Here is a 27,538-nt window from a genome sequence, read left to right on the forward strand (position 1 = left end):
ATGTATTTGATTATGAGTTATAACTTTTTGAATTAAATTTTGAAAACTCTTTTCAGAACTCATAACTAAACAATTTTTGTTATTTTACATGTCACATCAAACATTTTAAACTCAATTCAAAACTCTTTTCAAAACTTATAATCAAATAAATTTTCGATAATCAAATCATAATTCCAAAACAAATAAACTCAAAATATAACTTTATTCTCAAATAGTATTTTTAAAACTCTATCAAATACTACCAAAAAATCGCCCCTCCTCCCCAAAAAAAAAAAAAAAATGAAAATACTCACAGTAAAAAAATTTATAAAATCATGAAAAATATAGTATTTTAATTATTAAAATATATGAATATTACCATTTATAAGTTTTCTTTGTTAGGCACTTACCAATCACTTCTATTAATAAGATTTATTTATTTACAAGTTCTGACTAATAAATTAATCAATATGAATTTATCTATAAAAGTAAAAGAGACTGATCAATAAATAGGTAATAAATCCAAAAAATTGGACCTATTAGTAATTTAGGTCTCGTTCTTTGATTATACATTTTAGTTAAAAGTCAAAAAATCACCATAAGTATTTATCTACATATTTTTTTTATAAAAAATTAAAAAATTATTAAAATAATTTGTTCTCAAATAAGATCTTAAATTTTTTATTTTATTTTATTTTTTAGTAATTTATTTTATTTTTCTGCCACCACCCTAAGGTTATTCAAAAATCTCTCTCTCTCTCTCTCTCTCTCTCTGATAGTCCTCGTTAAAGCTCCACAAAAAAGTCAATAACGCCAACAAAATATCATACACAACATCACCTGAAAATGATGCGTAATCTCAACTTGGTCTTTTTCCATCTCTTCCCAGCAATTGTAATGGCGACTCCTTCAACTCCACACCTTCATTCTTCTTTTCTTCTTCTCACCCTTCCAAAAGAAAAAAAACACAAAAAAAAAAAACACCAGAACCAAACCCATCTTCCTGCAGCTCCCTAGTTTCTCGCTCCTCAAGGTTGCTTCATTTTTTATACCCAGGAAATATATATATATATATATAGATGCAGATACATACCCACGTTGGAATTTGTGAATTCATTTACGTAATTTTTTTTTTTTTAATCGTTTTTCTTACCTGCCAGTTTGTCTTATTGCGCCTTAAACTGTTTGAACAGGGTTTTTAATTATTTTCTTTATTTGTTAAGGAATCTATATGTATATTTATATTTTGAAGTTGAAAAAGCTTCTTATTATTTAATTTTGATTGAGAATTCAGTTATTTTATCTGGGTTTCTTTAATACATATATGCATGTAAATCTGTGTTTGCTTATTTCTCTGGCTCATTTCAGGTGGAGAGTTTGGGTGATTCAGATATTTAGAGTGTTTGGTTATGAGAGTTGTTTGAGAATTCTTGTCAATTATGTGTATTGAGATGTTCCGGACGAGGATTATGTTGTTTGGAACTGCTTTTGTTGTGTGGTTGTGTTGCTCTCATCTGTTTGGTGGGGCAGATGGCCAGGTTACTGACCCAGTGGAAGGTAACACTTTAATTTGCTTTTGTTTTTATTTGTTGTTATGAATAACATTTCTATGTTCATTAAACATTTCAAGAATTTTTGTTTAAATTCCTCATAATTTGCATTGTTTTTTTTACCCTTTTGAGCTCTTTTGTGCAACGACAATCTAACTTGCTTCTCAAGTTTTGTGAAACCTGTAAAATGAGAAAAAGTTCACTTCCATGTTATTTGGCTTGTAGAAATTTGGGAATTACATATATAAGTGCATTTTCTACATGGTTTCAACTAAAGTAAGGAGACAACTATTATAGAGCTTCGTCATAATTAATGCCAAAGAGATTCTTCATATTTGTTACATTTTGACAAGAACTGCAAAAGATTTTTGTATCATAAAAAAATTCAATCCATGGTAAAAGAATGGAACAGCTTTCACCTTATTTAAACCATGGTTCATGTATGACTATTCAAATTTCAAAGAATCTTGCAAATTTATTTGAGCTAAATTTCTATTAAATTTTCTTGTTTGACGACCAAATTAAAGTGTTTCTTTACTCTGTCGATGCCACCATCAATGCAAACAAGACTTAAAAATTGTGAGAAAAATCTTTAAGGAAATCAAGTTGTGGTCCCCTGAATTAAAATTTCCAATTTGATTAAATCTTTATAGGTTTCATTGGGAGGTCCATTCTATGGTGACGAAAGAAGAGAGTAGGTTAACCAAGCTGGGGAACCTATTTCTTGAGATGGATAGGTGCCTCGCTAGCTATTATCTATTTGGTTGATCAATCAGAGTTGTGCTTTTCCTTGAAACTGGAAAATCTGAGGCTCAATCTAGTTAAAAGAGAACTGATGGTTTTGAATATTGCCACATATTTTCTCAGGACTTCTGCAACAGTCCCTCCTAAAGGAGGTTGTACCCACTAGCCAATGGGGGTATGCATAGATTGGTTTGGGTTGGTTGGGGGTATTTTTTAAGCCAAACAAATTAGGTGGGTTGAGTAAGTTTTCACCTGCCATCAGACTGCTTCAAAACCAGCAGTTTGATTGAAAAATATGCCGCGTTTCAAACAAACGGGTTGGGCAGGTTGGGAAAAAAGTTATTAACAGTGGCATTAGCAACAACATTTCTAAAACAACTAGCATGAGCCAATAGAGGAAATAGATAAAAATAGTCGTCAATTCCCTTCAATTGTTCACTTTTTCTTGCAAGCTCAGTCGTAGATTTCTCAAATGGCATCTGCTCAAGCCACTTAGCCACGATCTCAACCTGCATAGATCAGGGCAGGGTGGTGCAGATTGGCAGGTCAGCGAGTATTTTTCACACCCCCGACACCCATGGCACAAGGGTCCCACTTATGGTAGGGTCTAAGAGAGGTAGCAAGTAGGCAACCTTGCCATCTTTTTTTTGTCAAGAGTCTGATTCTCATGACTCAAAACTTTTTCCATAGCTCTGGGGTGAATAGCATTAACCATCACGCTAGGTCACGACCTCTATAAGAGTCCCTCTTAGTATTTGTTTGTGTAATTACCACCAAAAAATAAATATAGGGCAAAAAAAAATATTGAGTAAGAAAAATCATCACCATTAGAAGACACCAAATTTAACGTGGTTTGACTAACTCAGCCTATGTCAGTGAATCTTTCCTCTTTATCCACTATATTAAATCATGTGATTACACATCATCCACTATTACTAAAATAATAGTGGTCACACAAATAAAGGATTTATACAAAGTGGACTGAGGTATGGTAATATCGATTTCTTTGAAGAGATTCAAGCCATCGACGGCTAGTAAATCCTTCAAACCATCCGGTGCAATCAAGGTTCTGAAAAGCGGTTGCGGTCGCCGTAACGGTGGCGGTAGCGCGGTTGCTGTTGCGGTTGCAGTTGCGGAGTGTAACGGCCATAGCGTAACGGTTGTGGTAACCGGAATCGTGAATTTTTTTATTTTTCGCACAATTTGAAAAAAACTTACCGATACGCATATTTTTTTTCCATGATCATATTTATTGGGTTTAAAATAAATATTGATCAATTTTTATAAATTTTTAAGTATGATCCAATATATTTCATATTTTTAAATCACTACAAATTGAGTTTTTTATATTTTATTTTAATAATTAATAACTTTATATTATATAAAAAAGCAATCACTAATTATTATATATAAGATAAACAATGACAAAAGTAAAAGAATAAATAAGAGCCTAAATATATATATATATATATATATACATATTTTAACCAAACCAAATAAATAATGACCGCACTTATTATTATTATTATTAAACAATATATAGGTAGATACACACAAACAAAATAGTTGAGTGATAGCAGCTGAATAGAATAGCATAGGTCTTATAGCTTCAGCAAATTAATAACATGTTCTTCATCTTCTGTCTTCTCTCTCTATCTCTTGCTCCATCTTCTCTCTTTATCTTCCCTCTTCTCTCTATCCCTCTTCTCTCATTTTCAGCTCTTTTTTTTTTTGTGTATTTTTTCGAAAGAAGTAGTTCGGAACCCTTACGTAACGATGCGTAACAGGCCTTTACGGCTGTTACAGCACTGTTATGACCGCTACGGCAGCTGCTACGGCCGACACACCTGTGAATCTCAATCACACTGCAAAAGCGGCCGTAACGGGTGACGGTAACCACCACAACCGTTACGTAATGGCGTTACGTAACGGTTGTGGTCGCTTTTTAAAACCTTAGGTGCAATAGACCATCTTAAATGGCTTGTCTTCCCCAAGATACAACAACCAGACTATACGCTGTGTTGGTTTAAGCCATCTCTGCACAAGAGCCCAAAGCTCCACCATAGAAACACCCTTACAAATTGCCTGAAATTTTTCTGTAAAAGCATAATAGAGAATATAAATAATGACAAAACCATATGAAGGAGAGACTCCTTCGTGATCACACATACTCTGCCTTAGCTTCTTCTCTGCAAAAGCTCAACAATATATATAGAAGATGATAGCTACACAATGGAGGCAAGATCCACAAATCATTATGACTTTCTCACCATACATTAATTCACAACATTCATTTTCTCCTACACGTTTTTCATCTTCATGTTTTCCAGCACTTATTAATTCAAACACTATTGAACATTTAATATTTACTATTCTCCTTCTGACTTTACTCCACAATGCGATGATGGTTCACTATTTACCTTTTGATTTACCTCCTTTTTCTGTTACTTATTTTATGCATGTGGATATGAAAACAATATCAAATACAGAAACAATAATTTAGTAAATTTATTTTAATATTAAAATACACAAACACTAACAATATCTATGAAAATTCTCATGAATTAGAGCTCTCTTCTAAGATCTCTAAGAACCTTCTTAGCTATCATATCAAGCAACTAAATGGATATCATATCATTAGTGTTCTGATTATAATATATTTGACATTATATAGTACAATGTTTTTCTTGCTTGATTTTTGGCCTTCAACTTGGATAAAGGATCTATTTGCTGTATGCTGGGATATGATTTTTTTCATGTTGAGCTGAATAATACATTTAGATTAATGGCCTAGATTGGTGAACATTTTTCGATTGCTAGTTTTAGTTTATATGATTTTCTCTGTTTAAGTGCCTATATGACTGGTAATTATATGTTTAAAAAAAAAGGGGGAAATACGTTTGCTCTGATTCAATAGGATCATCCAAGTCCACAAGCAAACTAGAAATGCAACGACAACTTAACTGTGTAGATGATTTACAAATCATTTATTTTCGATAGATGTAGAAGTTTAGTTAATCATGTTGATGAAATTATGATGACCTTTTCTAATAATTTCAGTCACAGCATTGCACACCTTCAAGCAAAGTTTGATTGATCCAAATCAGAATCTCAGTAATTGGAATCGTGGAGATCCATGTATGTCAAATTGGACAGGGGTTTTGTGCTTCAATATGATCATGGATGATGGCTATCTACACATTGAAGAATTGTATGATTTCAGTCTTTTCCTAATTATTTGTCCCTGTCCTGGAGCATTTTGAACATGGATTTTTTGAATCGAGTATATAGGAAAGTAAGCTGGCATTAAAATATCCTGGCTTACACACCACTGGTACATTCATCAAAGTATATAGCATATGTTTAGGGATCTTCCATCTTAAGCCAGATTATGTTGGAGGAAGATGTTAAAAAAGGATGTCTATTTGCAGATTATATTATATTCTTTTGTAGTAAATTTATCACTTCTTGGTCGAAGAGAACAGATACGATGGTTAGATATTTAGCAGAAACTGTGTGCCCAGAAGTTATGTTCCTGGATAATGTTGCTGAAAGACTCACTAGCTTATCCCAAATTATGTGCCTAGAAGCTATGAAGCATGGCTACTCCAAAAATATTGCCGTACAAGTACTAGGTATGCACAATATGTATCGGTACACGAAATACTTTGAGTACGGCTCGGATATTGGGCAGATAAAAGATGGGCACATTTTGGATACTTTTGTGGGTATGTCGAGTCATAAATATATATTTTAAAAAAATTATGGGGGTGTGTTAGCCAAAACACACTATTGAATTCCTTCAAAAACGACCACGTTGCCTAAAATATGGCAAAATTGAATTCCTGAAAGATCATCTTGTTAGATAAATAAATTTAAAAGTATGGAAAACTATAAATGTATATAAGTTTTGCAACAAGAAGTTACTAAGTTTGCTAGCTATATTCCTTCCTTTATGTTTTTACTATTGGATGAACCAAGGGTTCTAAGTAATATAATAGAAGATGTAAAGACAATATGATTTGTTTAAATCTGATGTAACGATATATACCTATACAAAATAGTTTCTTTGCCTTCTAAATTTGCAAGTTGGTCTTTATGTTTTCTTTTGCAGGCTACTACAGAATATGAATCTGTCAGGCAGTTTATCTCCAGAGCTTCATCGCTTATCTTATATGAAAAGATTGTGAGTCAGAGTATTTGTGGAATGTTTACCATTTAATCCTATAACTTGGTGCTGCTTTTTCTCTGTCAATCCTCCTTAGGGATTGTGTTTTTTCGACTATACAAGTGGATTCTAATTTTCTTTTGTTGACTGACATATGTTCTTTTCTTTTGCTCTTAAAGGAATGTTATGTGGAATAAGATAAGTGGAAATATACCGAAGGAGATTGGCAATATTACATCTTTGATACTCTTGTAAGTTGAAGTGGCTGTTTGATGGGTTGGCTAGATATTCATATTCCATATTGTTTACCATTTGATCAAATTCTAGTATTATTAAGAAATCCCCTAAGCTAATATGTTCATACATATAGAATGGCTTCTCATTTATACTTAACAGGAAAGAAATAAATTTTTATTTCTGAATTGTTGGAGCCTCAGATATCTGATCAAATATAATATATATATATATATAGACATAGACATCAGTATATTTCTTGCTGGTAATTGAGTTGTGAGAAAGTGCACCATATTTTTGGATGTTCCTCATTCTGTGTGATCTTCTATTTTGCAGGCTCTTGAGTGGAAATCAACTCACAGGTTCCTTGCCTGAAGAGATTGGTTATCTTCCTAATTTAGACAGAATTCAAATTGACGAGAACCAAATATCTGGTCCAATACCTAAATCATTTGCGAACTTGAACAAAACAATGCATTTGTAAGGATTTTGACTCTATCTAGCCTAGATAAGGCTGACTAGTTGTTGCTTCTCTTTATCTTCTTCACCGTGATATATTATTTGTTATTATTACTATTGTTTTTGTTGTAATTAGTATTTACTATAATTGATATTATTATTGTTACTTCATCCCTTGAGCAGCCACATGAATAACAATTCAATTAGTGGGCAAATCCCTCCTGAACTGTCTAGTCTCCCAGAACTTGTTCACTTGTAAGTTGGTAATTTGTTGCTTTTACTTGTAATGTGGTAATTTGGTGTTCTTTTACTTCAAATGCATTTGGACATTTGCCTGTCTTTAATGATGTAAAATTCTGCAGGCTACTTGACAATAACAACTTATCAGGGTATCTTCCGCCAGAGCTTGCCAATATGCCTAAACTACAGATAGTGTATGTTTTCTTGCTTCTGTAGTTATTAGAATACAATTTTCACTTTATTAGCTTTTAAAATTTTGCATTTTCTTAATTAGTTAACTCAAAATGCTTTTTACATTTGTGATGTAATAGTTAATCATGGATGAAATAGTGTTTTTTTATTATTTTAAATGATGTTTAAATTATAGATTTAGTGGGAATTAACAAATAAATATATATTTTCATATCTTAACTTTTTAAAAATTCCCTTGTCAATGCCCGTGCCTGTGCATCTTAGTTAGCAACAAGGGTAATAGAAGTATGGTATTGTAATCTGGCCATAGTGCCAACGTGAATACAAGAATAAGTACATTACATGTTGTACATGTTATATATAGTAAACCCCATGTAGCTAGGATCAAAGATATGTTACCAGAAAATGCTATATCTTAGCGAATTACGTATTGGTATTCACGTTCCAAAATATGGTACACTTTCGTTCCAAAATAGTAAATTTTTTAGCGATCCCAAAAGTTTTTTCCAATATATTTTCTTAAATAACCTTAGGAGGAAAAAAAAATCAAATATAATGAAATAAAATCTAAGGTGAGTTAAGGTTTGAAAAGACAAAAACATCAAAAATGGGTCATCATAAATTGCTCATAGAAATGTTTTGCTGCATGACCCCCCCCCCCCCCCCCACACACACACACACACACAAAAATGATTGAATGTATAATAGTTAAAAGAAAACTACTCTAGAAATACCTTAAATTCTTAAGTGTGATATATACAAGTCAACCCCTATCATACTACATTTTAGAGCATTTGGTGTACTACTTTACTGTTCCCATTCCATGTACTGAAAATATCCACATGCCAAGTACCATAGGGTCAAAGGCTTTTATTGAGTTGGTGAGCACAATGCATTAGTGAAAGAAGAATATACACGTGCATTTGTATGGGTGTAGATTAGCTTTGGAATGTTGCTTTTTGCTTTTGATTTCCTCTTCATTATATCATTGAGGAAACATTTTTCCCGTTGAAAAGCACATTAGTATCTTGTGTCTAATATCTCGTAAGTTATCTTTTTTGGTTATTTGACAGTCAATTGGACAACAACCACTTTGATGGGGCTACAATACCAGCTACATATGGCAACATGCCTCATTTGATGAAGTTGTAAGTGCATATAGTTTATATTTGATCTCGTAAGAGCATCTCCAGTCCTTGCTCTATCTTTTTCAATCAAATTTGAGTGAAAATTTGATTAAAAGCTTGACATGATATGGTACACTTAAATCCTTGTTATTTTTTATTGAGTTGGTGAGCACAATTTGTTTGAACTATTTTTGATGAAAGAAAACCATATCCAATACTTGGTTTTAAAATTACATCAAATTTGAATAAAAATACGACTTTTGGAAATTTGGTGAAGGATTTGGTTAATTCTTGGTTTGGTGAAATTTTTTCCTCTCCCTTCATTTGATACAAGTTTGGTGAAATGATTGAAGTTCACTTTTAATTGTTTATTCATCAAATTTGAATTTGATGAAAGAATTTATGAGGATTGGAGATGCTCTATGTACATAGAAAAAGGTCTAAAGCACGAGGCAAGGTGCCATGATCTCTATTTTGTTTTTGCTTGAGATGTAACGGAGGAGGCACGATGCTATAGCTTCATAAAGCCTTCTCTTTTTGTTTGAATTAAATTAAAAAACTGTAGTACAGTGAGGGGGAGAGAGAGGAGATTTCATGATACATTGACTAGTTGTTGACAACCTTTCATTTCCGTGAAGGATTTATTTGTTTTTCTTATGAGATCAAGGAACATGCATTTGCACATGTTTCAGAAACTTTTAAAGATTGGTTGTGACTCGGTATTCTTGGCTGTATCAGGAGTCTTAGGAACTGCAGCTTGCAAGGACCAATCCCCGACATGAGCAGGATGCTGAACCTTTCTTATATGTATGTTCATGAATATCTATCAGACATTATGGAACTAATTATGTGCCAATGCTCCTCTTGACATTTTACCATCATTTTTTGCAAAATAATTTCATATCTCATATGACAATAGGCTTCCCTGTTGGAGAAGCTACAAAAACCATGCTGAAAAAAGTCCAATGCCTTATCATTTGAAGACAATTCTGTAGTCATTAATTTTTTTCGGCATATATGCTTTATATGTATAATGTTGTCAACTAATGATGACTTTTACATTTCAGTGACCTCAGTTCAAACCAGCTTAGTGGATCCATACCACAAAATAAGCTTTCCGAAAGTATCACAACTATGTAAGAATACTCCACCTTTGATGTTTTAGTGTTAATCTAATCATATTGCAATACTCTATGCAGAGTATTAATAAGAAAAATTATACTTTTCAGAATTGGAAATACTAGTCATCTATGACACTGCCAGTTTTCTGGACTTATGCATCAATCATTAATAAAAATTTTGCAGTGATTTATCAAACAACAATCTTAATGGAACCTTCCCTGGCATCTTTTCGGGCCTGCCTCAACTTCAGAGATTGTGAGCATTCTTCAACTTTCCCCCCCTTTTCCATATAAATTGCATGGTTCCATAAACCGTAACGTTTGAAACTGATGGTTTTTATTCATTTGAATTATGTGTCTACTTGCTTTATTTTCTGTTCCATAAAATTTAAGGCTACTGATGCCTATGATTTTAATTATTTAATGGAATGATTGGGTTAATTTTATTTCCATTGCAGGGCACTTGCAAACAATTCACTAAGTGGTTCTATTCCATCCAATATCTGGGAAAATAGAACTTCTAATGGTACCAAGAGACTCGTCGTGTAAGTTGTGTAAGACATGAAATAAAGAAGTCAATCATTTCCCACCCCCACCCCCACCCCACTCGTGTGTGCATGTGTGTGAGCATGTGTACTCCCAAGCATTTTCATACTTGTTTTGCTACCAACGCAGTTGAAGATTTGTTGCAAGTTTAAACATTCTCTTTTTGTGGTCCAACTTGTCAAATTTACTCTTAGACTTTGATGGGCTTTTGGCGAGGCTAGTTGACATTAATTTTTTCTTGAAAAGCTCTATGATCTTTGATACGGTAGGGATTTTCAAAACAATGTGTATGCGAATGTGTGTTCACTTGTGCACTCTCAAGTATCTCATACTTGTTTTATTAACAACAAAGTTGAAGATTTGTTGTGAGTTTAAACATGCTCTTTTGTGATCCGACTTGTCACTTTCTTTCTAAAATTTTCATTTTTTTATTTTTTACTTTTGATTTTGATTCATGGGTTTTAGGTGAGGTTAGTTGATTTCTTGAAAGGCTTTATGCTCTTTGACTATGTTACACGGACTCGAGTATGAGTGTCGGGTGTGGGTATCTATCTAGAAGTCAGACTCATCAAACCATAAATTTAAGGATCCGTGGACTCAACAAAAATATATCATATTTTTATATTTTTAATCATGTATGTGAGATAAAATGGTACTATATGTAATTTACAGTGTCAAAAACACATTTATAGCGATTATATAACAATATGTACATATAATAATAATAATATATACAATTATATAAGAAGTGTCCGTTGAAAAGTAGCTGATAGCTCATACCCTTGTTTGAGTGTTGGGTGCCCGACACTGGTATTTGATTTATTTTGAAGAGTCCGTGTAACGTAGCTCTTTGATGCAACTGGATTTTCAGAAATGTGTGAGTGTGTGGTCACATGTGCATGTGCACTATCAAGCATCTCGTACTTATTTTGCTAATAACAAAGTTGTAAGATTTGATGCAATGTCAGGCTGCTTTTTGATACCCAGGTTGTAACTTTCTTTATTAGACTCTGACAAGTTTTAGGTGTGCAGTTGGTTGAAATTGTTTTTGCCTAAAATGCTTTATGCTTCATGCTCTTTGATACTTGTTTGTTAACAACGATTTTGAAAATTTATTGCAAAGTTTCTGCTTGCTGTTTTTGAGATCCATATTATAACTTTCTTTGTTAGACTCTGATAGGTTTTAGGTGTAAAGTTAGTTGATTGGTACTGCCTTTGCTTGAAATGTTTTATGCTCATTGGTCTGCAGGGATTTACAGAACAATATGCTTTCAAATATCTCAGGCAGTTATAACCTACCTCCAAATGTTACCGTCAGGTTTGTTTGCCATCTTCTTCCACACTGAAATGTTTCTTAATATGGATGTGTTTCCTCTGTAAAAATCTTAGATTTTTTACTTTTTAGATTCTAGTTAAGTATTGATAGAGACATAGCAGGTTCATAGAGTAATGTCCCTCTTGCCTGTTATTTGTTTTACAATTTGCAGGCTTCAAGGAAATCCAATATGCTTAAATACCAACCTGGTCCAGTTTTGTGGATCTCAGAATGAAAATGACAGTAATATCCAGAGCTCAACAAACTCCAATGTTGCTTGTTTCGTGCAATCATGCCCACCCCCTTATGAATATGCCCCATCATCTCTTGTACCATGCTTCTGTGCTGTGCCTTTGATCGTAGACTATCGGCTGAAAAGTCCTGGATTCTCAGATTTTCGGCCATACACTAATCTATTTGAGGAGTACCTAACCTCCCGTCTTGAGTTGAAGGCTTATCAACTTGACATGGCTACTACTCCTATGTGGGAAACAGGTCATCGATTGAGAATGTACTTGAAGATTTTTCCTGTATACATTGACAACACCCATCATTTATTCAATAGTAGTGAGGTTCTACGTATTCGGGGCTTGTTCACAAGATGGGAGATTCCTGATCTTAAAATTTTTGGACCTTATGAGGTTCTCAACTTCATTCTGTTGGACCCTTATAAAGATGGTTTGTCTCATAAACCTTATCTGGCAGTTATTGCTTTGGACTTTCTCGATATAGATATAATTAGTTATGGTCTTTGTGTTTCTGTTTCTGGGAGAAGGTTGTCTAATTGTTTTTTCTGCTTTATGCCTCTATCTGAATATATGGGTAACCTAGATGTATATATTAGTGTTGTTTTGCCCTGGCGTGGTAAGAATAGGTTATGAAATTGCAGAAGTGGACATGTTTGTGCATAAAGAGGAGATGAATGGGCCAAATTGTTGTAACTAATTACCAAATAAAAAATTACCAAGTTTATTATTTAGATTAATTCAATATACCAATTCCAATATCTCAATCATGCATAAATCATCTACGCAAATATGGTACTAATAAAGTAAAGACCACCCTGCTTGTCAAAATCCACGAGATCAAAAGTTTAATAAAATGACTCCAAATGACTTACGACCCAACCCTGAATGTGTTAGACTTTACTTTTTCACCTTCAAGCTCCTAGGTTCGAATTCTGCTTTCAAGTGGCTCTAACACTGTTGTTAGCCTCCTCTTGTCTATATCTCCACTCCTCACTGCTCCAATTGCAATGACTAGTAGTTAGGAATAATCAATGCACCCCACTGAAACTATTGTTTATGATGCTTGGATCACAATATTGGATGATCAATCAGCGGGATAACATTGACCTAAAAAGCAGCTACAAATACATCAATGCCATTCTAATCAACAAATACACAGTCAAGTTTGCCTACTTTCATTTCATATACAAATAGGAATGGATGGATGTTGCATAACTTTTAGGGGGTTTTTCTCATAATTTTAGTTTCTGTTGCAGCGGACCTCTCCTCTTCAAAATCTGGTATTAGCAAGGTAGCACTGATTGGCATTGCACTTGGGACGATTGCAGGTGCAGTTACATTATCTGCAATTGTATCACTTCTTATATTGAGATTGAATACGAGAAAACGCCATACATCTTCAAGAAGACATCTATGTGAGTACCTTACGGTTACCATTATCTGTGGTGGAAGTAAAATTTATCATGATTCTCCATTGTTTAGTTCCTAATTTTAGTAGTTGACAAAACAAATTTCAATTTGTTGGCAATGGTGATCTTGTATTCTAATTATTGACAACAAATATAGTATGATACTGGGATTTATTAAAGTATATCCTCATATGCTTTATACTAGGGTGACTGTTATTTTTTTCAGAAAACTGGGATCATTATTAAATTTATCATTATAGATTTTTCAGATGAAAAAGAAGCTATTCTACAGACTATTAAATGTGTTGGAGATGCATATTATCCTCCCTGAATTACTCAGAGCTGTAATTATATAACCTTGTATATGGCCATCTTTGATTGTTTTTACTTTGAAAACTTAAACAGAATGGTTTTTATAAATGGGCAAACTGTATGTAAGCACTTGTGTCTCCCCATATTTTGGTTGCGTTTTATGATTTCTTATACTGCATGTTCAACCCTGACCATTAGGATTTTAAAATACCCAATATAAAATATTTGATTTACCATGGGCCTTATGGGCCTGTGGTATGCAGTTCACCTTCCAAAACACCAAGTGGGGGGCACAAATCCCATGAAGGTAGTTTCGTATATAATTTTTTTTTAGCAGTGTGAAAATATAAATACACATAAACAAATATGTATATATTTATAACAAGTGCTTGTAGTTAGAATTACGTTGTAAATTAACTGGAAGTTGTCTGAACCATACTTGATAAAGATCCTCTATTGTAATTCATTTGTGAAGGAGATGGATTGAATTTGAGGAAGCTACATGATGTTATATCTGCATTTAACGCTTGAAAGAAAAACTTGGTTGTATTATATTTATTAGCTGTATTAGCTATGTGTTGGCAATGAACTGAGGCAACTTGGGTATGATTCTGATCAAATAATTGATGGAGAACAAACAGAATCTCTAACCCAAACTAGCTATATGCCTTATAAAATGGTACATGAATTTCAACCCAAAAAATGTGTTGGAATAACACTTTGCCATAAACATCTCTGTTAAACTATATATTGACCCTTTTTTCCTGAATATTGGGATTGCTATGCATCCTCTTGTAATAGAATTATTGACTAACTGCTGTATTACAGCATTGGCAATTTGTAAATTGTAAACTAAAGGTTATGTGTTTGAAGGCTGGACAAGTGTATTGTGTTACTCAGCTCACAACTCAGCGGCTTTCCATTTGAAATGCTTTTAATGTGATATATGGGAATTGTAGTCCCTAAGACTAAGTCTGAATGCATGAAATAAAAGTGAAGATATATTAGCTTCCAAGAAATGGTTATCATCATATGTAACAATGACTTCACATTATATGTTTTTGCAGTGTCTAAGATCTCTTTCAACATTGATGGTGTAAAAGGTTTCACTTACGGAGAAATGGCACTTGCAACTAACAATTTTCATGCTTCCACTCAAGTAGGACAAGGAGGGTACGGGAATGTCTATAAAGGTATTCTAGCTGATGGCACAGTTGTGGCCATAAAACGTGCACAAGAAGGATCATTGCAGGGTGAAAAGGAATTTCTCACTGAAATAAAACTGTTGTCAAGGTTACATCATCGGAACCTGGTTTCTTTGATTGGATACTGTGATGAAGAAGGTGAACAGGTACCTTTCTACTTACTTGAAAACTTAAATTCATATACACTTACCTGTCTAGACTGCATTTTGGGAGTTTGAACACCATCCCATCAACCAAAAATCCAACCCTGTCAAAGATACTACCACTATTTGTTCCAAAAATGAGGAATAGTGTATATGTTGTGAGAATATTATATAAATATATTAGATTGTGTGAATATTAAATTGATTGTAGAATATAAATTTATTCTTATTTCCCTTTTTTGAGTAGGTCTATATAACTTGGTTGTACTCTTTGTATTATTGATAATGGAATATATGAATTCTCTCAGAAAACTTACATATGTATATCCACCCTTCCATCTGCCGCTTGGCCCGTAATTAATGTTCATTGTTGAACAATTGAGAAACAGAGTCAACCTACTGACAAAATAGATGAGTGCATGTGTAGGAAATTGGGAAGTAGCCACTTCCATTACTTTGTCTCTTCTTTCAAAGTGACAGTAACCTTTTCATTTATTTCTTAACGATTGGTCTTATGCGTAACCTCCTGGAAATTAACAGTGTTCTATTCTTCTGGTCTTCTTTGAGCAAATATTTTATTTCTCTACCATCTATGGAAGCTTTTATTTTGTGCCAGGAAAATTGGTTAATTTAATTTGTCTTTCCCTTCTTGGCATGTAGATGTTGGTTTATGAGTTCATGCCCAACGGTACCCTGAGGGATCAGCTATCTGGTATATTCTATAAACTTCTTTTAAGTTTGCTTCTTAGCAATTCGTCCTTTATTATTTATGGGTTTTCTTCTGGAAATACTAATTGGAATCATGAGTTAACTGGTGGCACTTGCTTCAGAACTCACAATTTCAATTAAAGAAATTAGAAACAGTAGAAAATGCTCTTTCGAATTTTCGAATCACCCAGGAAAATACTATTACCTTAGGAAAATTGGCTGAAAAATACTGTCTTCAATTAAAAATTGCAGAAAATCTGGAAAATACTGTCTATAATTTTTTAATTAAGCAGGAAAATATTATCACCTTAGGAAAATCCCCTCACTCTTTCCTTCTGTGCATGTGTAAGAAATTGAGGCTATATTATTAATATGTTAATTACTTGGTGCTTGCATATATGTTTTGATGTTTATGATACCACAGGTAAGCTTAAAGCGCCTATGAGTTTTGCCATGAGATTGAAAATTGCTCTAGCTGCAGCCAAGGGCATTCTCTATCTACATATGGAAGCCAATCCTCCAATATTCCATCGTGATATCAAGGCCAGCAATATATTGTTGGATTCTAAATTTACTGCAAAGGTTGCCGATTTTGGACTTTCACGGCTTGCCCCCATCCCTGATATTGAAGGAACTATACCTGCTCATGTATCCACAGTCGTTAAGGGGACTCCGGTAAGCTTGACTCTTTTTTATGACACATCTTCACAGAACATTTGAAATCAAAGACAGTTTGAAGCAAGAAATTTTTATCCAAATTCATAGATCTGTAGTACGCCACAGATATGGGGATTGAGATATCGCTAACTAATGTTTATGATCAAGTCTCGGTGATATATTATAGATCATTAAAATATTATGTACTTGTGAGAGTCCTCTTTTTTTTTTCTTTTTTTTTTTGAACAGTACTTGTGAGAGCTTGATATGCATTGTTAGGCCCATTCTTTATAGCAGTTTAAGCTTTTGGGGTATTGGTCACTTAGCATGGTATTAGAGCTTTGGTTCTAAGAGGTCCTGGTTTCAAGTTTCCCCATGTGTATTTGTTTCCCCCTTCTGTTGCCCATGTGGACTTTTTGTGTGTGGTGCGCGTGCATTTGCACCCAGTTTGGTCAATATTTCTCTAAATGTAAGTGGCTGTTATACAGAAGGGAGGGTACAAGAGCTTTATGTACATTGTTGTGCTCTCCTTAACAACTTAAGCTTCTTTCGAGCCAAGTTGTTGTCTGCCACTCATCCAAAAGAATTGGACCAGTGTTACCAGAAGCGCTAACATCCTAGCGATTTAAGTTTTTGAACACACGTTCCGAAACATGATACACTTCCTTTCCAAAATGATAAATTTAGCCATCCAAAAGGATCCCATGATTTTGTCTATGTTTTTCATTTAAAGTTCATCTTAATAGGGAAAGAGGCAAATATAATGAACTATAATCTAGATGGAATGGAGTTTTGGATTGACACAAATAGGTCATATTGTTCATAGAATTATGTTATTGCATGATTAGTTTAAAGAAAAATATATATATATAATACGGTGGATGTCAAACTAAGAATTCTACTCCTATCGTAACACATATTAGAGCACGTGGCGTACTACGTTCCCGTTCTCATTCCTCATACCAGAATGATCTGTGTTCTGGGTAACATAGATTCGGACTTAGGCCTCGTTTGGGAACCCTCCATTTTAGTCAAAAAGTCAAAAAGTTACTAAATTATCCAAAAAGCCAACAACTCATACCAAAAAGTCAAAGATTCTCTTTTCTCTCTACTTTTTGTACATCTTTTCGTAAAAAGCCAAAAAGTCATTCCAAACATACTAGTTTTTTTTAACTCATATTTTAGCCAAATAGCCAAAAAGTTACTAAATTAGCCTGTTCCCAAGTGTCATTTTTACTCTTCGTTGATCTCCAGTTGATACAGATTTGTAATCCCAGCTACGTATGGGTGGCTAGATGGATTCTTCTGTGCAGTCATACCAGTTCTTAAAAATCATCCACCCAGTAGAAGAAAATGTCAAAAAAAAAAAAAAAATCATGATCCATGCATTAATAAATGACCACTCTATCAATGGGTTGTATGTGTGCATAATCATTGTCAAATTTACAATGATTCTTATGGTAAATTTGAGTACAATACTACATTATCATCTATTGTAAAAAACATTTGGTTGGTGCGTTTCACATGATGCATTCTGATAATTTGATTCATGGATCTGAAAGTTAAAATAACTGTTTGGGTTGCTTTGATTCATTGAGATCAATCTTAGAGTTCAAGGAAACTGATATGTAGTTCCCAAAGTAGTAGTGTAAAAAGTGTACTGAGATTCTTTATTTCTTTTCTGTTTCGGTAAAAATATTTTGAGACATGTAAAAGTTGTATTGAGATTCTTTCTTTCTTTTCTGTCTTTGGCATTTTCTTTCTCTTATTGACGGCCGAGTGGTTGTTATTAGCATGACCCATCTTAAAATGAACCTTAAGAAATACAATTACCGACACGCTGACATAATAAATTTTTAAAATGTCGGACATGATGTTTAGGAGACACAAAATATATTGTTTTATAAATATTGTATCTCATATATAACTATGTTGTTTAAATATAATATAAAATATAAAATAACACTATTTCCTATAAAATTTTATATATAATATGCATTTATCATTGTTTCATAAGTTATTTTATTCACACTTGTAATTAATTTCATCTATGTATGAGCAATGAACATGTGTCTCTTAAGCGTCCAAAGTGTGTTTTGGTCTAAAAATATGTCCAATACATGTGAAGAAGTATTCAACGAGTGTCCGTATCTAACACCGACACGCTACCTTGTTAGAACTGAGAAGTGTTGGTGCTTCTTAAGCGATCGTCTAGTTAAAATTGTTAATGTGTGAAACTTAATGGTAAAATGTAGTATCTGTTATGTGAAGACATTATCTAGTGTGAAACTTGAACATCATTTTGTTTGTAGGGGTATCTCGATCCAGAGTATTTTCTCACTCATCAACTGACAGACAAAAGTGATGTTTATAGTCTCGGTGTTGTATTTCTAGAGCTCTTGACAGGAATGCATCCAATCTCACATGGCAAAAACATTGTTCGGGAGGTAGTACCTCACCACTTATTTGTATTGAAGGTTTAGTTAGAAAGCAGTGTATATATGAAGCTATATCATATTTTTAATGGCATGTTGGTCCCGTCTGGTGTTTTTACCTTCTTTGTTTTTGAAAATTTATGTCAGTGTTTATTGCAGCTTTTATTTACAGCTTACGAGACAGAAATAACTTAAATAAGTTGGAAAAAATTGATTATTAGAAAGTATGGGAATGGGTGTTTTTAGCTTCTGTTTCTAATTATTAGCTTTTAGCAAGTTGCACACTGTTCATATCTCTCCATCCACATTAACTTAAACCATCTATCTTCTATGTTTTTCTTCCAACTTTGTCAGGTAAACATTGCATGTCGATCTGGAATAATCTTCTCTGTCATTGATGAACGAATGGGATCCTATCCTTCTGAATGCGTGGAGAAGTTTGTAAGCTTGGCCCTCAAGTGTTCCCGAGAAGAGACAAGCGCACGACCTTCAATGGCAGAGGTGGTTCGGGAACTTGAAAGCATAGGACTTTTGATGCATGAGTCAGACAGCAAAGTAACAGAATCGTTTATTACTGACCCTGCTAAGGTTGTGAGCCCTCCATCTTCGTCCTCTAACATGAATCATCCTTACGTATCAGCAGATGTCTCTGGCAGTGACCTTGTTAGTGAAGTCATGCCTGCCATTACACCTAGATGATTTTTCTCCCAACTTCTGTATTTTAGTCCACATTTGTTCAATTTGATTTGTAAAATTCTGATAGCTCACATTTGATGTTGTTGTCATACAATAATAGTTTTGCTTACAATCCATTGTATTTCTTGAATATTTGTGTGATACCTCTGTGCTATTTGAAATGGGTTGGGCTTATGTCAAGTTCAAATTTAAACTTGAGGGACCCTGTGAAGCCAACCACAAATCCCTTTTCAATGATTCAAATAGTTCATTTTGTAGGGATTTGAGTGTATATTGTGGGGAGTAAAAATCTGTCCCACATCGGTTCACTAGAGACTCTTGACCTACCCTATAAAGTGTGCCATGCCCACAAACCTCCAAGAGGCCTTTTCTAATGAAGGATAAACAAAACTGTACATGCTCCTATGATACCAAAGGGACTGTATGTTGGTGCGTGCATTACATCGATTCACTAGGGACTCTTAACCCCCCTTATAAAGTGTGTCATGCTCACAAACTTTCAAGAGGCCTTTTCTAGTGAAGGAAAAACAAAAACGTATGTGCCCTTATGGTATAAAGTAGACAATAGCTTGGTACGTGCTCTGGGAGTGGGGTGGTCTGCACATATATCATTCATGAAAAAAGTTAGGTCGATTTGATAATCATAACATTTTATTGGATCAACCTAATTTTTTTCATGAATTATACACAGTGAGTTATACAGAATGAACGGCTCAGATCATCAAAATGGGATCCGTGATAGACTCCATAAGCCGCTCAAATTCTCTTAAATTCCTAATTGAACTTTGAGAGAAACCCCATTATACTAATTCTTCATATATTTTAAGTTTGTAATAGATTTTCCCTTCATAAAAGGGCTGGTTGGCCCGTTTGTCAATTAACAGATTTTAGCTATACCACATTACAAATAGGAATAATTAAACAAATTAGCGGTGAATACAAATGCGATTTGTTTACAATCTTACATTTGACTTTTCTGATGATTTGATGAATGAAGAACATAGGTTGAGTTTGATAGCTGTTAATAATTATTTTCTTAAATAGTTACAAATATGACAATTTTGAAAAAGAAAAAAAAAAGCAAAAAGTATTATTGAGTTTCTACCGGTTCTAAATTGTGTGTTTTATATATAATAGTATAGATGAGAACCTTGCTGGTTGACTGGGTGATTTTATTTCCACACACCATTTAGTCTATGTGCACATACTTAATGAATAAATTTTATATTACAATTTTACCACTTAATAAAATTACTAATATAAACATGAGTACACACATTTAACTTCAACTTAAATTTTCTTAGTGCACATCTTTGCAATTAAAAAACTCTCACTACACATGCATTAGAAGTGTAAAATTAAACACACTAAACCCTAGCCTTAATTATTCTCCAATATTTTTCACTCAACCTTTCAAAATCCACGTCTCTTCTAAAAGTCTTCATCTTCCAAGTCCATTGTCACCCAAACCTCTCATTAGTTTAGTATTTGAATCATTTGTCATTGTTATGGAGGATTTGAAAGATAAAAATTTAGATTTTAATATAGAAATCATTCTTCACGATAAAATAGACAATAAAAACAAGAGATTTTATTTATTTATTTGGTTTTGTCAACATTGTAGAATTTCTTTGGTGAAGTAAGAGATAGGTACTAGACATGGGGACATTCATCATCTCTTAACAATACCATTTTAGCCACACAAAGAGGTGCGGTTTATACTCCTTCCCAATAATAATATTATATCTTTAACATGAACCTCAACAATGGAGCTTCATTCTCTAAGGTTTATGATTTTGTACAGAATGAAGCAACAACGGAGGTTTGATAGGGTTTATCATACGAAAGGATATCTCTATAACTGAGTGAGTGTGTAATAAGTGAATGTGTACATTTTGATTTTTTCATTATGAAAGGATATATTTGGAATAATATTGCGTGCTTGTATGTGGAGTAAGCAAATTATAATTATTTTAGTGTGTGAACTGGGAGGGATGTGCACTAAGAGTAAATGGTGTGTGGAAATAGAATTTCCTTGGTCAACTATATGACATTAAGGGCATGTTTGATTGGGTGGATTAGAGCATGGGATTAGGTTTATTAATCCGTGGGTCCAATTGTCCTATGTTTGTTTTAACATTTTGGTTTAGGATTATTAATCCAATGGATAATTAATCCAACAAATTTGTAGGATTATCAGTAATGGGGTAGGGGTGGGATTATTAATCTAATGGATATTAATCCAATTGGATAGTAAATACCACACTAATTTAATAGGATTATTAATACTTCACTATTAATCTTGTGCATCAAACATGACCTAAATGCCTTCTCTTTAAAAACAAGTTAATGTGACAAATATAATTGAGGTGCCACCTTGGTTTGTAAGAATTTAAGTTAACATTTTCCATTTTTGACTATGAAAATGTGTTTTAAAAAAAAAACTAATCGAATAAAAAAGGAATATTTTGTAGTCATATAAATTTCATGAAGAATTATTTCTTGTATAAGTGGCTTAAGAAAATATAATTTTAATTTTTAAAATGGGATTTACTAAAATAGCATGATACCTAGATACAAATCAATGGTTACATTTATATGTAGGAGTAATTTGTAATATTTATATGTTAATTAACTCCAGTGAAAAATAGTTTTAAATTATTTTACTTCAACAACTAATTTTGTCTCCCTTTGCTAACCCAGCCTGCTAACCATCCCATCATTATATCTCCATTAGTTTAATTCAGTAACACAAGAATATGAAAATGATTTGAAAACACTAATATTATAAACTTATAATTTTTATTCAGAATATTATCTATAGGAATTCTGATTTGGAAAATATCATATATTGCCAAATTGTGCATTATTTTCCATTATAACAAACTTGGAGAAAAAATGAGAACAAAAGTATAAGCCCAAAAACTTAGCCCACCAAATAATGTAATTAGTGTTATGGAAGAACATTCGCAATGGAGTGTGTGCTAGTGTAAGATGTTGGCAAAAATCGAAGAAAAAGACTTTTTGGTCGTATGAATGGTTATGTTTGTGTGTGAAATAGCTGCTAAGATTAATGTTAAATGTTGAAGGACTAGCTAATAGTAGCGTCTGAATTAAGGCGAGAGAAAGGGGAGGGACTTATTATCGATGCAAAAAACAACAAATGGAAGAGAGAGAGAAAGGGGGAGGGGTACACACACATATATATATATATATATTTTAATTATTAGTGTTTTGAAAGGACAACCATTCCATTGCGATACTAATTCACTTACTTTTATCACATTTTTTCATATAATATACTAACTCATAATTTTAACAACTCCATTTTTTGATAATTGAATATCTGAATCAATTTGTGTGCGGCCTAACTAATCTTGAAATCCGAAAGTTAATAAACAATAATAATACCATAAGCCATCATCACATCAAAGAATACCTAAATATGGGACCAAAATGTGGCTACCCATATTACTCTGTTCTAAATAGGGAAATGCTAAATGGTGCACACCGTATATACCTTATCACAAAATGTGTAATTTTATTATAAAATTTTATAATTTCAATCACAAAATGCATAATTACGTATTTATTACGCCAATTTATAACGAGATTACACATTCTATAATTGATATTAGGAAAATTTATAGTTAGAGGGTCCACACCATAGGATTTCCCTTCTAAATATTGCACAAAACTCAAATAAATTTCGAAACTTATTAAAGTTTTTGTTTTGTTTTTTTGTTTTTTTTTTGTTTTTGTTTTCGTTTTTGTTTTTATGTTTTTTTTTTAAGTTCGTAAAAGCCCAAACTCTTTCGTCTGGCCCAGTAGGTAATAGCTCTACGTGTCATGGAGGCCCCATTCAATTAATTTGTAATATTTAATTTTATAGGATAATGAAATTAAGATGATTAAATATTATATTGTGTCATGTCAAAACGGTATCTATGCATTTATCATATATGTACCAATAATGGTACATCAAGTAGACTGTGCACCATTGGTAATGGTCTGAAAAAATGTCTATTATTTTTTAAAATGTAACCAAAAAAAATTAATATAATATGTAAGTATAACTCTTTTACTTTATTACATTTATAAATGCATAATATGTGTTTTTCCATCAATTATAGTACTAAGCCCTGGTTTGGCAAACTGTTTGGGCTAAATAATCACAAAAAAGAAAAAAAAAATCAAAAAAGTCAAAAAGTCAAAAAAATCAACAAAAAGTTTGCCATTTCAAAGCCAAAAAGTCGAAAAAGTCAAACAAAAAAACCAAACAGACAAAAAAGTCTCAGGCTAAAAAAGTCAAAAAAGTCAACTAAAAAGGTCATTGCCAAACGACCCCTAACTATCATGTTGCCAATATAGAAATGTTGATAAAAGACCCACAATAATTGAGATTATACTTATAATAGATTTTATTTATTCTGTGAATGTCGAACAAATGTGATTAGTTTTGATTTTTATTATACTTCAATTATAAAATGTCAACATTTTCTTTTATAATTACATAGAGTTTATGCTAATAATTTAAAAATATATTTGACAAATAACCATAAGTAATTTTTTAAAATCTTATCCTGTACTGTGTACAGGTGATATGCTAGTATTGTTATGTATGAATTTGAATATCATGAATACATTTCGAGGCAAGACTATAATTGGGTTTATGGGCCGAACCTGACGGCAATATTGAAGCCCATTAGCAAGACCAACCTAAGAGATCTAGTGATTTGTAGAATGACACAGATCTAGTGATTTTTAAAATATTAATCTAAATAAAAAAATATAATTACAACTTTTCTATATATATATTTTTTAAGTAACTAGAATTACAGTTTACTTGTTTAATAGTTTTGTTCACATTTTACATGAAGCCACTTAACATTACGTATGCATGCAAAGTTTCTCATATATATAAACAGAAGTATGAAAACTTTTTGAATAATATTTGGAGCAATTTGATCGAGCTGGGCTAGGCCCAAATAGGATGGTTGAGTTGGCCCAACGCTTGAGCAAACACGACTGAGTTGGGCTAAACTCAGTCAGTCGAGAAAGTCGACTTGGCTGGTGCGCCTACTATCGAGCACACCTATGTGCCTGGAGTATAGGCTTGAGTGAAAGGGGTGGCCACTTCGCCTAGCAAAATAACCGAGAAGGGGATACTGCTGTCCCTTTGTGGGAGTTTTTTCCGAGTATTTTTTGATAATCTGAACTAATTATATTATAAGGTTTGTCGAGTAGATTATTCATACAAAAAATCAATTTGATTAGATATCTGTAGTCCTATAACCAAAGCACATTTATTTTTATAAAAATTAACGGTTAACATAACTTTCATAAATTTTTAAAAATAATTAGGACCTAATCACAGGTTATGAATATCCGATAAACTTGATTTATTACAAGAATAATATTATGGATGAACTTTACTATATGAACGGTTCAAATTAACAAAAAACACTCGACAAAACCTCCCACAAGAGGACAGCAGTTACTGCTGTGCCTTAAGGGCAAAAAAATGTCTTCGGATGCATGTGTATATTTTGTCAGGATTTAGTTTTCCTCCGTATCTTATCTCTCTATATCTCTTTCGTGGCCTTCAATTTGTATTTGAATTTGCACTTATGATATGAACTATTTATAAGTCTCCTAATAAAAGTTTGTAATAAAGGTTATTCATACAAAAAAATCAGTTTTATTAAACAATTATAAACACGAAAATAATTGAGAAATTTGGCTATAAACTCCATTTACCTACCTTTCATTGTTAAAAAGATTAAGAAAAAAATTATACTTTCTAAACCTCCTCATAATTATAAAATCTTACATAAAGGACAAAATTTATTATTTAAATATTTTATTAGACTATTATACCCTCAACTAAATTTTCCCACTTTTTCCACTCACTCTCTCCCCACATTCTTTGTCTCTCTCCTCCCTCTTTCCCTTCTGACTTTGTTCTCCGCCGACATGCTCCTCCTTCCAGATCTGAAGCTCTGTTTCTCGACAATTTTGGTAACTGCTTCTTCTCCGGCGATGATAGCAACGTTATCATCATCACTCTCCTAGCCAAATCCGGTCAGTTATCAGGCGAAACTCCGGCGATCAACAATGCCGAAACCAATCTCTACCATGAACTCATCAAGAACATCGGGAATGAAATCAACTACGGGTCGGAAAATTGTCCTCCGGTGCCGGAATCGAAGGAGATCGTCTATGAGGAGAAACAGATCGTCTCTAAGGCCTCGTTTGGCAACAGGCCGGTTTAGCCAAAAAAACTAAAAAGTTATTAAAAAAGCCAAAAAGTCAACAACCCATACTAAAAAGTCAAAAATTCTCTTTTCTCTTTACTTTTTACATATCTTTTCGTAAAAAGTCAAAAAGTCATCCCAAACATACTAATTTTTTTTAGCTCATATTTTAGCCAAATAGTCAAAAAGTTACTAAATTAGCCTGTTCTCAAACGAGGCCTAAATTGAGGCATGTTTGGTGGAGTTGTTTAGTTATACATATTTTTTTAAACACAGATTTGAGTTTTAAGTATATGTATATATATATATTTGTGTGTATGAGTGTTGTTGAACACGTGTATTCTTTTCATTGAAATTTGTGATTGTTGATCGAGTTTTAGAAGTTTTTCTTCTCAATTAGATATGTTGATTTGTTGATTAATTTGTTTTGCTTTTGTTTGTTTGTTTGTTTTTTTTTTTTTTTTTTGATTTATTTTTGTTGTTTTTGATCTAATTTCATTTGACAGAACCAGAGTAAAATTTTACTTTGGTTCTATTGCTTTTGTTTTTTGTTTCAGATAATGAGAGTAAAATTTTACTCTTGTTCTATTACTCTGTTTTTTGTTTGAGAGAATTAGAGTAAAATTTTACTCTGGTGTTAGAATGACAGTAAAATTTTACTGTCAAAAGGCGATCATTGCCAAATACTTCAGCCGCCACAAACACTGCCTTCACTTTTTTACTTTTGTTCAGAGTAACATTTTACTTTTAGCTTCAGAGTCTCATGGCTTACTCGTTTTTCAGAGTAAAATTTTACTTTTATACAGAATAAAATTTTACTTTTGTGTAAAGTCTAACATTTTACTAGTTTTTTAGAGTAAATTTTTACTTTTAACTTCAGAGTCTCACAGTTTGCTCGTTTTTTAGAGTAAAATTTAACTTTTATACAGAGTAAAATTTTACTTTTGTGTAGAGTCTAACATTTTACTAGTTTTTCAGAGTAAAATTTTACTTTTATACAGAGTAAAATTTTACTTTTAGTTTCAGAGTGTAACATTTTACTCTTATTCGGAGTAAAATTTTACTTTCATACAGAGTAAAATTTTACTCTGAAATACACAGTGAAGATGGCTTAATAGGAGAGCTGATAGATATGATGGTAATATAGTAAAAGAAATAAGTTTTAAAATATTATGGGGTTTTGAAAGTACTTATATAATTCTTGTTATTTTGAAAGACAAATTAGATAGCGAGGGGGCTATCACCAAATCCCCCAAAATAATTCACATTTTGTTTTGTAAAATAGATAGTTTAAGTTTACAATCATATTTTATTTTATTGTAAAATAGATAGTTCAAGTTTACAAGAAAATAATTTGCACTTTGTTTTATTTTATTTTATAAAATAAAATATGATTTTTTTTGTATGTTTAAAGATATTTGAAAAAATTAATTTTTTACACGAACTACTTTTATTACAACAGGTATAAGATAGATAGTTCAGATTATCGATATGAATTTAAATTGGGAATCGCAAAAAAAATATAAATAAATAAAAATATAAAGGGAGTTCATCCCATTTTATCAAGTGTTAGATGCGTTCACGATTCTATAATTTGAATAAGCTTTAACTACTTGACAAAGAATTTAAAATCGTTCTAACCGACATAGAAAAGTTATAAAAAAGAAATAGTGTCAATATGTAAAAAAATCATTTTTAGATTTCAGTCTCTTTTGGCAAGATAGCTAAAAGATAAAAATCAATTTTTAACTTATTTTGAATTATATTATTTATTTCTTTATTTACATATTTTT

At 32.6% G+C, this 27,538-nt stretch overlaps 1 protein-coding gene across 7 annotated transcripts; it reads left to right on the plus strand.

Moving 5' to 3' along the window:
- The first annotated feature begins 807 nt into the window (after positions 1–807).
- On the plus strand, positions 808–19,618 carry LOC114279384 (putative LRR receptor-like serine/threonine-protein kinase At1g06840). 7 transcript variants are annotated; one of them, XM_082920081.1, is made up of 21 exons: positions 808–1,012; positions 1,348–1,536; positions 5,334–5,484; positions 6,388–6,459; positions 6,621–6,692; positions 7,012–7,155; positions 7,318–7,389; positions 7,497–7,568; positions 8,640–8,714; positions 9,432–9,500; positions 9,761–9,829; positions 9,999–10,070; positions 10,273–10,359; positions 11,610–11,678; positions 11,848–12,353; positions 13,180–13,338; positions 14,712–14,995; positions 15,653–15,704; positions 16,125–16,375; positions 18,670–18,804; positions 19,147–19,618. In XM_082920081.1, exons 2-21 carry the CDS (start codon positions 1,419–1,421, stop codon positions 19,489–19,491), a joined length of 2,874 nt encoding a protein of 957 aa, XP_082776207.1. In that variant the 5' UTR covers positions 808–1,012; positions 1,348–1,418; the 3' UTR covers positions 19,492–19,618. The 7 variants fall into 7 exon arrangements, with proteins under 7 accessions (XP_082776207.1, XP_082776209.1, XP_082776208.1 ...); XM_082920083.1 differs by lacking the exon at positions 18,670–18,804; XM_082920082.1 differs by lacking the exon at positions 9,432–9,500.
- The last annotated feature ends 7,920 nt before the right edge of the window (positions 19,619–27,538 follow it).

Source organism: Camellia sinensis, chromosome 3 (genome assembly GCF_055761805.1).
Source record: "Camellia sinensis isolate YWXY chromosome 3, ASM5576180v1, whole genome shotgun sequence".
NCBI classification, from domain to species: Eukaryota; Viridiplantae; Streptophyta; class Magnoliopsida; order Ericales; family Theaceae; genus Camellia; species Camellia sinensis.

What these genes read in the sequence shown, in the direction of transcription:
- LOC114279384 (XM_082920081.1), top strand. Translation starts at nt 1,419, where the DNA reads ATGTGTATTGAGATGTTCCGGACGAGGATTATGTTGTTTGGAACTGCT. An exon ending in CCTCCAAATGTTACCGTCAG is followed by an intron (nt 11,679 to 11,847) that starts GTTTGTTTGCCA and finishes TACAATTTGCAG; the next exon opens with GCTTCAAGGAAATCCAATAT. An exon ending in CAGTCGTTAAGGGGACTCCG is followed by an intron (nt 16,376 to 18,669) that starts GTAAGCTTGACT and finishes TTTTGTTTGTAG; the next exon opens with GGGTATCTCGATCCAGAGTA.